General features: G+C 40.0%; 1 protein-coding gene across 1 annotated transcript in view; it reads left to right on the forward strand.

The window, feature by feature from the left end:
- Positions 1–14,516, forward strand: part of LOC126427346 (zinc finger protein 492-like) — a 75,366-nt gene that overhangs the window by 21,615 nt on the left and 39,235 nt on the right. The window contains exon 4 of the mRNA XM_050089672.1: positions 6,054–6,101. Coding sequence (XP_049945629.1) covers positions 6,054–6,101 — 48 coding nt within the window. The remainder of the gene's footprint in view (positions 1–6,053; positions 6,102–14,516) is intronic.

Consider the following 14,516-nt stretch of genomic DNA (forward strand, 5'->3'; position numbering starts at 1 on the left):
TGTCAAATGTCTGGTGTGTGGTGGCACTGAAGGTAGTTTATCTCCCATGATCTAATTTAGACTCCAGTGACTTCATTTCACACTATAGTGAAGTTCTTAAGAATTGTCTGCATAATGTCTCAGAAGAGAAATTTAAAGTGTTTGTCAAGTTATGTTTTTCTTTATATAACTAGATTTAATAGGACTACTGTGAATGGTATCTTTTTTAATAATGTGAATAAATATGATCTGCAATATCAATAAATGTAATGTGATTCATGGGCATATTTTAATTTTCAACATAACACTAAAAAACAGTGAATACAGACAAAATAAAGAATATATTGTACTTCAAAAATAAGATTTCAACTTTGCTAGTATGCAGGGTGAGATGACAAGGAGATGCCAATCCCAAGTCTACCCAGAATGGGCAAATTTAGCGAGCTGTGGTGTTAGCTGAGATATAGCAGAGAATATGGCGAATTTTCTGACTTCAGTAATTTTTAATGTTTATAGCTGCTGAATTATTACACTGACTTTAAGAAATGGAATTACATGTTTTATTCACTTGCATCAGAAAGTGTGTCCAAAGGGGTTTTTAATGGGACAACACGTGTTTCACTTAATCCACATGTACACAAGATAACAGTACTGCAAACCATTTCCCCACCATTAGGAGAAGAACATTTGTTCTACTGTACCAAATGTAAGCAAACATGCAACTCTGGCACAGATCATATTTTCATTAATACAGTTGTTTAACAAGTGCTCAGACTGCTGGACCGACAGCATTGTATGCTGAATTTCAAGGGACCTTATGGCAGCAATGGCCTGTGTTGTATAGCACATCATGTCTTCAGGATTTTTGGTTTTACTTGTAGGCTTCTTAATTTAATTTTCGTCACAGATAAAAGACCAGAAGCGTTAAGGTTGGCAAGATGTAGGCCATTCTATATTTCACAAATGATCACTCTAACAGTTTCAAAGTTTTCTGTTAAGTATATCTGTAATTACCTTTGTAGAATGGATAGTACATTTGTTGTGGTGGTACTAAATGGATTGCATTGTGGCCAGTGGGCTCTGTTTCCAGTAAGTGCAGCTACATATCTCTTATGAACTGCAGAGACTTGTAGTTACTTAGAACACTATCAATGAAACAGGTGCACAAGATACAATTCCTCAAAAGGCTGTAACACATATTGACAGACAAAGGTTGTTTATTCACTTCTCTTGGTGAGCATAGCTTTCAGCTGACCAGTAGTGCATGATGTAAACAATAATTTGCTACTAACATTCATTTTAATCGGATTACTCTAGTGAAGTTGTCTTCTCCCTTGACAAATTTTGCCCCTCAGCCACACTTATGCCATTATCAAATTGACAATTTCGCATTGCTTTTGATGAGTCCTGTCAACTGACTTCTTCTTGTAGTCAGGTTGTGCCAAATTTAATTCAGTCATCACTAGTAATCTGATCTAAAATTGCAATCTTCAGCTTTCTTCTGTAGTAGCATATTTCAAGTGCTTCTCATCTCTCATCATCAATCACTATTATCATCCATTTTATTACTTATCTTCCATGTTTCACATCTGTAGAAGGCTACACTTCAGAAAATACTGCCTAACAGATAACTGTTTATTCACTCTTAACAAAAGTTACTTTTTTGGAACTGTATTTTCATGCTATTGCAGGTCTGTATTTTATACCCTTCCTATTTTGCCCATCATCGGTCAGTTTCCTATACAAACAGCAAAACTTATCTTCTGCAATTAATGACTGTATATCTCTAGTTCTGTCAGCATCACATTATTTAATTTGACTTCATTTCGTTACCCTTGTTTCGATTTTGTAGATACTCATCGTATAAGCGCCTTTAAGAAAGTGTCAGTTTTGTTCAATTTTACTTTCAAGTCTTTTTCTGTCTTTGATAGGATTACAGTGTTATCCAGTGTGACAGTGTAGTTGATGGCGGTGGGATCACTTGTGGAAAAATTCCTGTAGTAGTTGGTGTGAGAGCTGCACCTTTTTTTAGACTGAAGTCAGCTGATAGGTATACCTACTTAAAGGAAGTCCCACTAACTAAGGGATCACCTTCAGAGGACATATTTCCAAGTAAAGGAATTACCGTATTTCATCAAAATGTAAGAGGTATTAGAGATAAAGTTAGTGCACTGCTTATAGATGTTGACTCTGAAATTATTGGTATATCGGAGCACCACTTAAATAATTTGACAACTCAGAGGCTTCCTTTACAAAGATACAGATTAGCTGGCTGTTTTTCAAGGAGTCCCTTGCAGGGTGGGGGAGTGGCTATATACGTAAAAAAACAGTATTCCATTTGAGTCCATAGACCATCATGGCACTGATCTGACCAGATATTTGAATGTTGCACAGGGACAGTTGAATTGAGTGAAATTAAACTTCTAATTGTTGTTGTTTATAGGTCCCCTAACTCTGATTTCAGAGCACTTCTGCCCAAGCCAGAGAGAGTTCTTGATTCACTTTGCAGGAAGTACCAGAAATTAGTTATGTGTGGTGACTTCAATATAAATTTTGTATATGATGGTGCAAGTAAAAGGATGTTGGTAGATCTCCTAAATTCATATGATATGATGCAGACTGCCTTTTTTCCAGCTAGGCTTCAGGGGAACAGTAGCACAGCCATAGACAATATTTTTATTCATTCTTCATTACTACATGGGAATTCTGTTAACAAAAGTGTGAATGGCCTTTCAGACCATGATGCACAAATTTTAACACTAAAAGGCTTTTGTACTCACACGAATGTCACATATAATTACAAACTATGTAGGAAAGTTAATCCAATAGCAGTAGAGAGTTTTTTAAACCTTGTCAAGGAACAAATGGCAGTACGTTTATGGTGTCGATAACATAGATGATAAATATAATGCTGTTCTTAACACATTTCTCATGCTCTTTGAGAGTTGCTTCCCATTACAACGTTCTGAACAGGGTACTAGCAGTCACAGGCAGCCTGGGTGGCTGACTAGTGGGATAAGGAATTATATCAAAATGTTAGAAGTATTCAGTCAAGCTACAGTAGCCCATTACAAACAATATTTTAAGGTGCTTAAAAATGTTATTAGGAAGACAGAGTATATGGTATGCAAATAGAATAGCTGATTCACAGATAAAATTGTCAGTTGTGAAGGATGTGTGTGGTCAGCAGCACAAGGTCGATGATGCAAAGTCAGATCATAGTAAAAATATTTCTGTTATTGACAAATCAGATATATATACAGCATTTAACAATCATTTTTGAAGCACTGCAGGTGAATTACATAAAAATTTAGTTTCTACGGGGAATCACATAACTTCTTTGGCAGGATGCCTTTCTGAGATTGATGTCTGAAAATCTCCTCTGTGATACAGACAAGGGAGAGATTGAGTCAATAATTGAATCACTGAAGACTAAGGACTCTCACCGACATGATGGAGTGTCTAACAGAATATCAAAGGACTGTGCTGCAAATGTTAGCCCTGTATTTAGCCATATTTGTAATTTTTCTTTTAGGAATGGTCAGTTTCCCGAACAATTAAAATACTCAGTAGTAAAGCCTCTTTGTAAAAAGGGTGAAAGGTATAATGTAGACAACATTAGATCTATTTATATGCCATTAGTGTTTGCTAAGGTTATTAAACAGGCTGTGTATGTAAGGATAATTGATCATTTTATATTGCACAATTTGCTATCAAATGTACAGTTCAGCTTTAGAAGTTGTTTAACAATTGAAAATGCTATATTCTCCTTTCTCTTTGAGGCACTGGATAGGTTAAACAAAAGGTTTTGAATGCTGAGCATATTTTTTGATTTAATGAAGGCATTTTATTCTGTTGTTCACAAAATATTGCTCCAGAAGTTGGACCATTATGGAATACAGGGAGTAGCTCACTATTGTTTCACCTCTTGCATGAGCAACAGACATCAAAAGGACATTATTCACAATGTTGAGAATGGCTGTGATGTGGGGTCTGACTGGGGTACAGGTCAAGTAGGGGGTGCCCCTGGGATCAGTGTTGGGGCCACTCCTGTTCCTTATTTATATAAATGATATGCCCTATAGTGTTGTGGGTAACTCTGAAATATTTCTGTTTGCTGATGACACTAGCTTGGTAGTAAAGGATGTTGTGTTCAACATTGGCTTGGTTTCAAGTAGTGCAGTTCTTGACATAAGTTCATGGCTTGTAGAAAATAAACTAATGCTAAATCACAATAAAACTCAGTTTTTACCATTTCTAACACACAATTCAACAAAACCTGATGTTTTAATTTCACAGAATGGGCTTATGATTAATCAAACTGAACAGTTCAAATTTATAGGTGTTCAGATAGATAATAAACTGTTGTGGAAAGCCCACGTTCAGGATCTTGTTCAAAGACTTAATGCTGCCATCTTTACTATTTGAAAGGTATCTGAAGTAAGTGATTGTTCAACACGAAAATTAGTGTTCTTTGCTTATTTTCATTTGCTTATGTCATATGGGATTATATTTTGGGGTAACGCTTCCCATTCTATAAGTGTATTTTTTGCTTAGAAACAGGCAGTTTGGGCAATAAGTGGTCTAAGTTCACAAACCTCTTGTCGACCCCTGTTCGTGAGTCAGGGTATTTTGACATTGACCGTACTATCATTTCTTGTTAGCAGTATTAGCTTATTTGCAAGAATAGACAACTTTCACTCAGTTAATACTCGGCAGAAATGAAATCTGCATTTGGATCAGACTTCCTTCACTCATGTGGAGAAAGGTGTGCAGTATACTGCTGCATCCGTTTACAATAAGTTACCAGTCAAGTTCAAAAATCTTAGCAGTAATCCACCCACTTTCAAATCAAAACTGGAGTTTCCTCATGGGTCACTCCTTCTATTCTGTTGAGGAGTTCCTTGAAAAAGTAAGCTGATTCCTATTGTATTGTTGATTGTGTTTACTTAAACTAATGGACTGACTTTTTTTCTTGGGTTTCTAACATCTGCATCTACATCCATACTCCGCAAGCCACCTGACGGTGTGTGGCGGAGGGTACCTTGAGTACCTCTATCAGTTCTCCCTTCTATTCCAGTCTCGTATTGTTCGTGGAAAGGAGGATTGTCGGTATGCCTCTGTTATTATGTGTATGTTGTAATTTCATGTAATGACATGTTCCATGACCTTGGAGATTTGCTCCTATGGAACGTGATGTGTAAATAAATAAATAAATAAAATCGACAAACTGTAGATTTTATTTCTTCTCCCTGAACATTAATTCACGAACTAAATTTTTCCTTGGTTTCTTTTACTGCTTGCTCAATGTTCAGGTATAAAAACATGGGGATAGGCTACAACTTGATCACACTTACTTCTCAACTGCTGTCTTCCTTTCATATCCTTTAACGTTTAGAACACCAAAATGGTTTCTGAACAAGTTGCAAATAAGTTTTGTTCCCTGTGTTTTTTCTCTGCTACCTTCAAAATTTCAAAGAGTGTGTTCCAGTCAGCATTGTCAAAAGCTCACCATACATCTAAATGCCCTATAAACAGGGGCTAGCCTTTCTTACCTGCTGAGTTAAGTTGTGAGGTCAGTATTTCTTCATGTGTTCCTACATTTCTCCAGAAACCAAAATTAATGTTGCCAAAGTTGGCTTCTGTCAGTCACTTCATTTGTGTGTAAATCATTCATGACAGTATTTTGCAATAACGACTTCTTAAACTGATGGTTCAGGATATTCACACGTCAGCTCCTGCTTTCTTTGGACCTGGAATAATCACATTCTTATTAAATTCTGAGAATATTTTGTTTATTTCATATATGTTACATGCTAAATAGTTTTTTCCTCATGAATGGATGAATGAATGAATAAATAAAAACACTGAGCTTATACTTTAAGAGAAGTGTGTGATCTTGAGTCATGTTTTAATTTGGTGCATGCCATTAGTGTATTCTCCTCATCCTCTTAAAGAAAAGCACTTTATACAATAATTCATATGAGAGATTCCTAATGTTGTGAATTTAGCGTGTGCATGTACTGCATGTTGAACAATAGTAATGAATCTCTTACATTATTTCTTTGTTACAGATGTTCAGCAATCCCGAATATGATCCTGTGGGAGTTAAGATGGAGGTGGTAAGCTACTGCTATGTCTTAAGGTCTTTTAAGTCTTTCTTTTCTCGGGATATATCTCTTGTCTAGTTTCTGTGTGCACTTAGTGGAACCTCAAATTCCAGAGGAGGAGGGTGTAGTATTCACAAGGAAAAACACATTCAGCTTTAGGTGCTGCATTTTTTATACAGCAGGTGGATACTTGGGGAAACACAAAATTCATACTGCTAATCCATTGTTAGTTGTGAGGCATGGGAATGTCAAATAGATTACAGATGAAAGGGTAGTTTTATTGTACATGATTTCTGCAGGGAAATAGGGCTCCTTGCTTTTTGGAACCATAAACCCAAGTTCTGAACTTATGTACTCACCATTGTAGTTTGTATTGGAAAATGTTCAGACGTCTTTGAAACGAAAGAAAGTCTCAACTCCCCTACTTGGCAGATTAGAGGACAACATGACTGAGAAGTAAATGTACTTCTTCATCTCTGATTTCGCACAAATTTATGATACATGCAGGGCTTGGCCAGAAATGAGAATGACAGAAGCGGGAACTCCAGATGTCCAAGCATTTAGAAGGAACAGTATTTTGGTACAGGTCGGGTAAGGCATGGGCCATTTATATTAGTATAGTTTATAGGGAGTGGTTGGCACAGTGAAAAGAATACAAAACAATAATCTGAAGGTTATATGTAAATGAAGGTCAAGGGGGGTGGAAATGAAAGGAAAGGGGAGCGATAATTGCTGTCAGCTACGTTGGGACATTATGCAGAATCGGTGATGACAAGTGAAAGTATGTACCAGACTGTGATTCGAACATGGGATCTCCTACTTACAGGGCAGATGCGATAAACACTGCACCATCTGGGACACAGTGTTACCACAACTGCACGGACTATCTTGGCTCGCCTCACAGCCGATCCACACTCCCATCGAGTGCCACCTATCCTCAGCCCCTGTCCATTTCCTCCATATTTACTCATCTGAGATTCCCACAGCAGGTAGGACATACTTGTGCATCCACATTGAAGTAGCTGGATTCATTGCCTAGCTAGGCCTATAAAATTATATGAAAGTGTGGTGTCTGCTCTTTTGGACGTGGACAGGAGCTGTGGGTAGGTGGTGCTCGATGGGAGTGTGGATCAGCTGAGGGGCAAGCCAAGATAGTCCATGCAGTTATGTCCTGGATGGTGCAGTGGTTATTGAACCTGCCTAGTAAGCAGGAGATCCAGGTACACATGTTCACTCCGTAATGTCCCAATGCAGCCAATAGCTGTGATCGATTCCCTTTCCTTCCCTTTATTCCCTCTCCACCTTTAATTTACATATGATTTATAAGAGGTGCAGATTCTGTGTCATGTCTGTTGTTTCGGACATGTCAAAAATGGTAGACAACCAACATTCATGTAGTCTGAAGGTTGTTAGGTCAAGCCCTATGTGGATGATTCTTTTAATCTTCTAACAATATTGTGAAAGTTGCTACTCACCATATAGCAGAGATGCTGAGTCACAGATAGGAACAACAAAAAGCCTGTCACAAATATAGCTTTCATCCAGTAAGGCCTTTCTCAGAATTAAATGACAATCATACACATATATACTTGTGCAAATGCAACTCGCACACACATGACTGCAGTGTCAGGCAACTGAGGCCACACTGTGAGTAGCAGCACCAGTGCATGATGGGAATGGTGATTAGGTGGGGGTGAGGAGGAGGTTGGTGTGGGGATGGGGAGAAATAGTGGGGTAGGGGTGGCGGAGGTACAGGGTGTCATCCTGATGGGGAGCACACAGGATTGAGGTGGAAAGAGGGTAGGGCAGCCATGTGCAGTTGGGAGGTTAGACGAAGGGCAGTGGAGAGATGGGGAGGGGAATGCAGAAAAGAGGAAATGTAAAATGATGGTGTGATAGAGAAATGAGGGTCGTGTAATGCTGGAATGGGATCAGAGAATGGATTGGATGGGAGAGGACAATGACTTACTAAGGTTGAGGCCAGGATGTTATGGGAACATAGGAGATATTACAGGGAAAGTTCCCACCTGCGCAATTCAGAAAAACTGGCACAGGCTGTGAAGCAGTCATTGAAATAAAGTATGTCCTGTTTGGCAGCACGCTCAGGAACAGGGTGGCCCATTTGTTTGTTGGCCACAGTTTATTCGGTGGTCATTCATGTGGACAGACAGCTTGCTGGTTGTCATGCCCGCATAGAATACAAGACAGTGGTTGCACCTTAGCTTGTAGACTGCTTGACTTGTTTCACAGGTAGCCCTGCCTTTGATGGGATAGGTGATATTTGTGACTGGATTGGAGGTAGGTGGTGGTGGGAGGATGCATAGGACAGGTCTTACATCTATGTCTATTACAGGGGTATGAGCCATGAGGTTAAGGGGTTAGAAGAAGGGGTTGTGTAGGGATGGATGAGTAAATTGTGTAGGTTTGGTGGATGGTGGAATACCACGGGGATGGATGAATATATTCTGTAGGTTTGGTGGATGGCAGAATACCCATGGTATTCTGGCCAAATTGCTCTTAAACAGTGGGAAGTAAGAAGGTGCTTAAAACATCAGTGTACGCCTGGTCTGCGATAGTACCATGCAAAACAACATGGGCTTCAAGCCCCCTCCATGAAATACACGACCACGCCATATCACCACTGCCTCCGAATTTTACTGTTGGCACTACACGTTCTATCAGATTATGTTCACTGGGTATTCACCATACCCACACCCTGCCATCAGATTGCCACATTGTGTACTGTGATTTGTTACTCCACAAAATGTTTTTCCACTGTTCAGTCATTGAATGTTTACACTCCTTACATCAAGCGAGGCATCGTTTGGTATTTACTGGTGTGATGTGTGGCTTATGAGCAGCCGCTTGACCATGCAATCCAAGTTTTCTCACCTCCTGCCTAATTATCACAGTACTTACAGTGGATCCTGATGCAGTTTGGTACTCCTGTGTGATTATATGGATAGGTGTCTGCCTATTATACATTACAAATCTCTTCTTCTATTGGAGGTATCTGTCAGTCAACAGATGATGTTGGCCTGTACACTTTTGTGCTGTAAGTGTCCCTTCACATTTCCACTTCACTATCACATTGGAAACAGTGGCACTAGGGATGTTTAGGAGTTTTTAATCTTGTGTACAGACGTATGATACAAGTGACACCCAATCGTCTGGCCACGTTCAAAGTCTGTGAGTTCTGCAGAGTGCCCCATTCTGCTCTCTGATGATGTATAATGTTTACTGAAGTTGCTGATATGGAGACCGTGGCAGTAGATGGCACCACAATCCACCTAATATGAAAAATGTATGTTTTCGGGGATGTCTCTATACTTTTGATCAGATAGTGTGCTGCCTTACCCTCTTTCCACCTCAGTGCTGTATGCTACCCAACAGCACATCACTGTCTGCCACCACTATGCTACTATCCCTCTCCCTCACTACCCCAGCCTCCTCCTTACCCCCCACCCAGCTGCCACTCACTTCATGATGCACAGATGCTGCTGTTTGCAGTGTGGCCTCAGTTGGCTGAGACTCCAGTCATGTGTGTAGGAGTTATGTTGGTACAAGTGTGTATGTGTGTGTTTGTTGTCTATTATTTTGATAAAGGCCTCACTGGTTGAAAGCTATATTTGTGACAGTCTTTTTGTTTCTCCTATATGCGACTCAGCATCTCTGCTATATGATGCACAGCAACTGCTCTTTTCACCATATTGTTCCATTCTGTCCTGGATTTTCCATTGTTTGATCTTTTAATCTTTTTATTTTCAATTTTTATATTACACTGCAAATAAACTGAAATAATGTCCAGTGTATTAGTGTACTGTATTTATTAATATTTCATAAAAGACAAGAAAAAGAGAGGCAGAGGAAAATTTGAGAGTGCAAATAAATTTACAAGAACGGATTGTACTTAGTGTCCACAAGGACTTTGTATATAACTTTGGATTGTAATTAAAGTGTAGAGAACTTATTCAGTTCCATTGTGACCAATTTCTACAGGAAGAGAACAGAAATCAGACCTTGTACAATGTCTGAAATGAAGAGTTTCATCGACCTTCTTATATACACTTCAGTATTCAAATTGATTAACTAAGACATATGTTCTCTCTTTTGTATTGATGGGACTGTCCATGCTATTTTCCGTATCACTATATCTTCAGCATTATTTGCTGTAATTCTCACCTGCTTGAGATTTGACAACCCTGATGACATGGAGTTACGTAAGGTTTCTGATCCAGCAGCTGCTATAACAAACATTCTACATAAATTCAACGAAAATTTGCAGCGATCCTATATTTTTGGGGTTAATGCTACAGTTGATGAAATGCTAATCGGTTTCAGAGGACACTGTAAATTCAAAATGTATATTCCATCTAAACCGGCGAAGTATGGCCTGAAGCTTCAATGCCTAGCTGACTCCAGGACTAACTACATCTTCAACACCTATCTCTACTGTGGAAAAGGTACTGATGGAGTAGGACCTTCCCCAGATGAGAACAAATATGCCATTATCACTCAGGCTGTCCTCAGATTGTGCAAGCCAATAGCACATGCTAACCGAAACAACACTGCTGATAACCGGTATGTGTCAATCGAACTTGCAGATGTGCTACAGAAAAATGATTTGACCACAGTGGGAACAATGCAGAAGAACCGAAAGGAAATTCCTGCATCTTTCTTGCCTTCCTGTAGGCGTGAAGTTGGAACAACGCTGTATGGATTTACCAAACACATCACGCTCATTTTGCATGTACCTAAGAATGGAAGAGCAGTAATTCTTATATCAATAATGCATCACTCCATAGAAGATGACGTGGAAAGTAAAAAAAAAACCTTTAATAATAGCCCACTATAACAACACAAAGGGTGCTGTTGATACTGTAGACGAAAAGTGTGTCAAATATTGTTAAAGTTGCCGCACACAACGTGGGACCATGGCCGTGGTTTTCCATATTCTTGACATGAGTGTTGTCAGTGCATATATTGTTCATCAGTCATTCAAGGAAAGAACTGTGCTTACCAGGATGAACTTCATGAAAGCCCTAGCGAAAGAACTAATCAAACATTCACTGCATGAAAGGATAGTGAATAAATGCCTCCCATGAGAATTGATGTTTTCTATGGTTAGAGTTCTAGGAACTGAAGTACATCTCCATGAAGAGCTGGAAAAGGAGGACAAACTACCTAGGGATGGAAGGAAGCCATGTCGCATTTGTCCACCAAAAAAGAAGAGAAAGACATGTTACTTGTGTCGCAAGTGCAAGGTCCCAATTTGTTTGGAATGCTCTTGTAAGGTGTGTCCGCAGTGCATGTAAGGTGGTGTGTAATGAGGCCGCTTTCAGTAGTGCAGATTTTTTCTGTTTCATTTGCTGTCAAGAATACTCATTAAATTTAACACCGGTGGTACTTGATCAAAATTAACCTGCAACAACCAAGTTTCAAGTAAAGAACTACACTTAGATATTTGGATATTTGTCCATTACTGTAAATTTCAATGAGAATTTAGAGTGCAATATGAATAAGTCTTTTTCACAGCACCGAAACAATATTTTGTTCATAATACTAAATTCAAAAAGTAGCACTAGATTGGTGATTTTTACTTATTTTTCCCACCTTCTGAATGCAGTCCACGGGACTGCATGACTGTAGTTGCGTGAGAAGTACTCAAGACTGTGATTAGGGGTTAAGAGCATCTGCTCCAGGGCGAAAGGTACTCTAGTGAATACCAGAAGGACCCTGAGGTATGCACTGGTTGTGCAGTACGGTGGTTAGACTTAGAATCTCCTATGGAGCCATAGTGTCGTGGGAGAAGGTAGAACAGCAGGTTGCAGCTAAGAAGCTTGCTAAGGTGCAGAGACTGGACTGCTTCGCTATAACAGGCAGAATTAGTAGCACGCCAACTGCTGGGATTGAAGCTGTGCTGGACATGCCTCCATTACAACTTTGGGTGTGAGTTTAATCTCTTGGCTGTTAAAGCCCAGGATTACAGAGCTTCTTTCAAAACACGGCTTTGGCATCATTAACTTGCCATGTTTTTGCTTATCGACCTTGGACCAGTATTCTATGTGCTGTCTTCTAAGCCAGTTCTGTAGTTCTAGTTTGATCATAGCCTTGGTGATTGTCAGGACAGGTTTCGGTCCAATGAATGGAGTCTCTGCCCCCAATTTGTCAGCTTGTTCATTGCCACCGATCCCTGAGTAGCCAAGGACCAACATTGGTTTTACCCAATCGCTTCCCCCTAGCTCCACCAGAGCCCTGTGACATTCTGCAATAATTTTAGATCTTGTTACAGGAGATGCTAATGATTTAAGGTCTGTCTGGCTGTCTGAATAGATGTAGATGCTACGATCCTTCTAGCACCTATGTATTTTTTCCTCCCCACACACACACACACACACACACACACACACACACACACACACCCTGATTGCAGTAATTTCAGCTTGGAATACCGAGGCCAGTTGTCCTAGAGAGATGATGCCCTCCAGTCTTCACTGAATTCCATATACCACGGCCCCAGCACCTTGGTCTGATTTCAACCAATCAGTGAACCAGACAATGTCCCCAGTATGGTGTCAAACTGTTTTTTCTTACTGTTCCCAACTTCAAATTATTATATTGTAAAGCTTGTTGAAGCAGTTGGGAGTTATTGTATAGTCGGCCGGCAGTTCCCCAGCCATTCCTATATTTGCCTCACTCACTATATTAGTGTGTGGGTCTGGATCTCTCAATGAGATGCAGTTTTTACCAGTTTTGAGTCTGTATGCACCAGCTGCTTCCCAAAGGTTTAGTGGAGGCATGTCCAGCATGGCTTCCACCCCAGTGGTTGGTGTGCTACTAATTCTGCCTCTTGTGATGAAGCAGGACAGGCTCAGCACCTTAGCAAGCTTCTTAGCTGCAACCTGCTGTTCTACCTTCTTCCAGGACACCACGGCCTTATAGGAGATCCTAAGTCTAACCACTGTGCTGTATATCCAGTGCATACCTCAGGGTCTTAGGCCATAGTTTTTTGCCAAAAGTCCTTCTGGTACTCAGTAGAGTACCTTTCGCCCTGGAGCAGATGCTCTTAATGTGAGGGGTCCATATTAGTTCCTCATCTAAGGGTACCCCCTAGATTTTTCACTATCCCCTTCACAGATTGAGTTTCATTGAAAAGCTTTAGATTCCAGCTTCAGTGTTGGATATGCTTCTTCATGATTGATACCACAACAGTCTTCATAGGATTAACCCTTAGGTTCTATTTAATGCACTGGTCTTGCACAATGTCCAGTGCACCTTGTGCCATATTCCTAACTGTGTCAGTAAATTTGCCAAGTATTACTATGACAAGGTCATCTGTGTATCCTTCACAAAATCATTGCCTGGAATCTAGTTTCTCAATGAGTTTGTTCACCACTAGATTCCACAATGAAGTGGGCAAAACTCCTCCTTGTGGAGAATCTCTAGTGGTGTTAATTACCATCTTTTCATTCATCACGGTGGCTTCTACCCTCCTCCTACTAAGCATGGCCTTAGTCCACCTACATATAGTGGTCACTAGGTCATGCATCTTTGCTGCCCTAATCATGGAATCAACGGTTGTCTTACAAAAAGTTCCCTCAATGTCCAGGAAGATGGAGTGGGCTCTTTCTTGAAAGCAAAGGACTTTCTCCACCCTCACAACAAATTGACAGAAAGCTTTCTCTGGTGATTTACCTGGTTGATGTGTGTGTTGGTTTGAATATAGATAAGCCATAGTTAGCCTCCTCTCCCCAACATGTACATTAACCAGACTGATTGATCTCATATCCTTGGGCCTGTTATGATCAGTATTCCCTGGCTTTAGAATAAAGACAACTGTCACTGCCCTCCAGGCGTTGCGAATGACTCCCGCTGCTAGGCTAACCCTGAATAACCTGCACAGTGCTCTTACAAGATTCTCTCCTGCTTGTTTCAAGAGAGCTGGAAAGATTCCATCGGGGCCAGGTGACTTGACCAGTTACAATGTTCCCACTGCCCATTGGATTTTACTGAAATCGACACACGCCTTGGCAGGTCGCAGCCCTCTCTTTGAGTGGCTGAGAACCATTGTCTTTCAGGGGTCGCATTCTGGCCTATGTTATCCGCCAGAGCATATTGAAGAAAATGAATTTTGAGGAGCAGTTCCAGTGTCTCACATGCTGTTTTTATATTTTCCCCATCCTCCTTCCTCAACGTACCTTCTGGATTAGTTCGTACCCTAGTGAGGAGTTTGTGAAGCCTGGCTTGAATTAAGCACCTCCCCATGCTTCTCACTTTAAAACCTTATGAAATATTCTAAGATAAATATTACATTAAATATTGGTGGAAACATAATAAACTGCCATCATTAAACTGTTAAAATAAGTAAACACAAAGGAATATTTCTATACAAACAAATGCGTCTTATCAGGTTAGATCATAATTTCC

This window comes from Schistocerca serialis, chromosome 11, assembly GCF_023864345.2.
Source record: "Schistocerca serialis cubense isolate TAMUIC-IGC-003099 chromosome 11, iqSchSeri2.2, whole genome shotgun sequence".
NCBI classification, from domain to species: Eukaryota; Metazoa; Arthropoda; class Insecta; order Orthoptera; family Acrididae; genus Schistocerca; species Schistocerca serialis.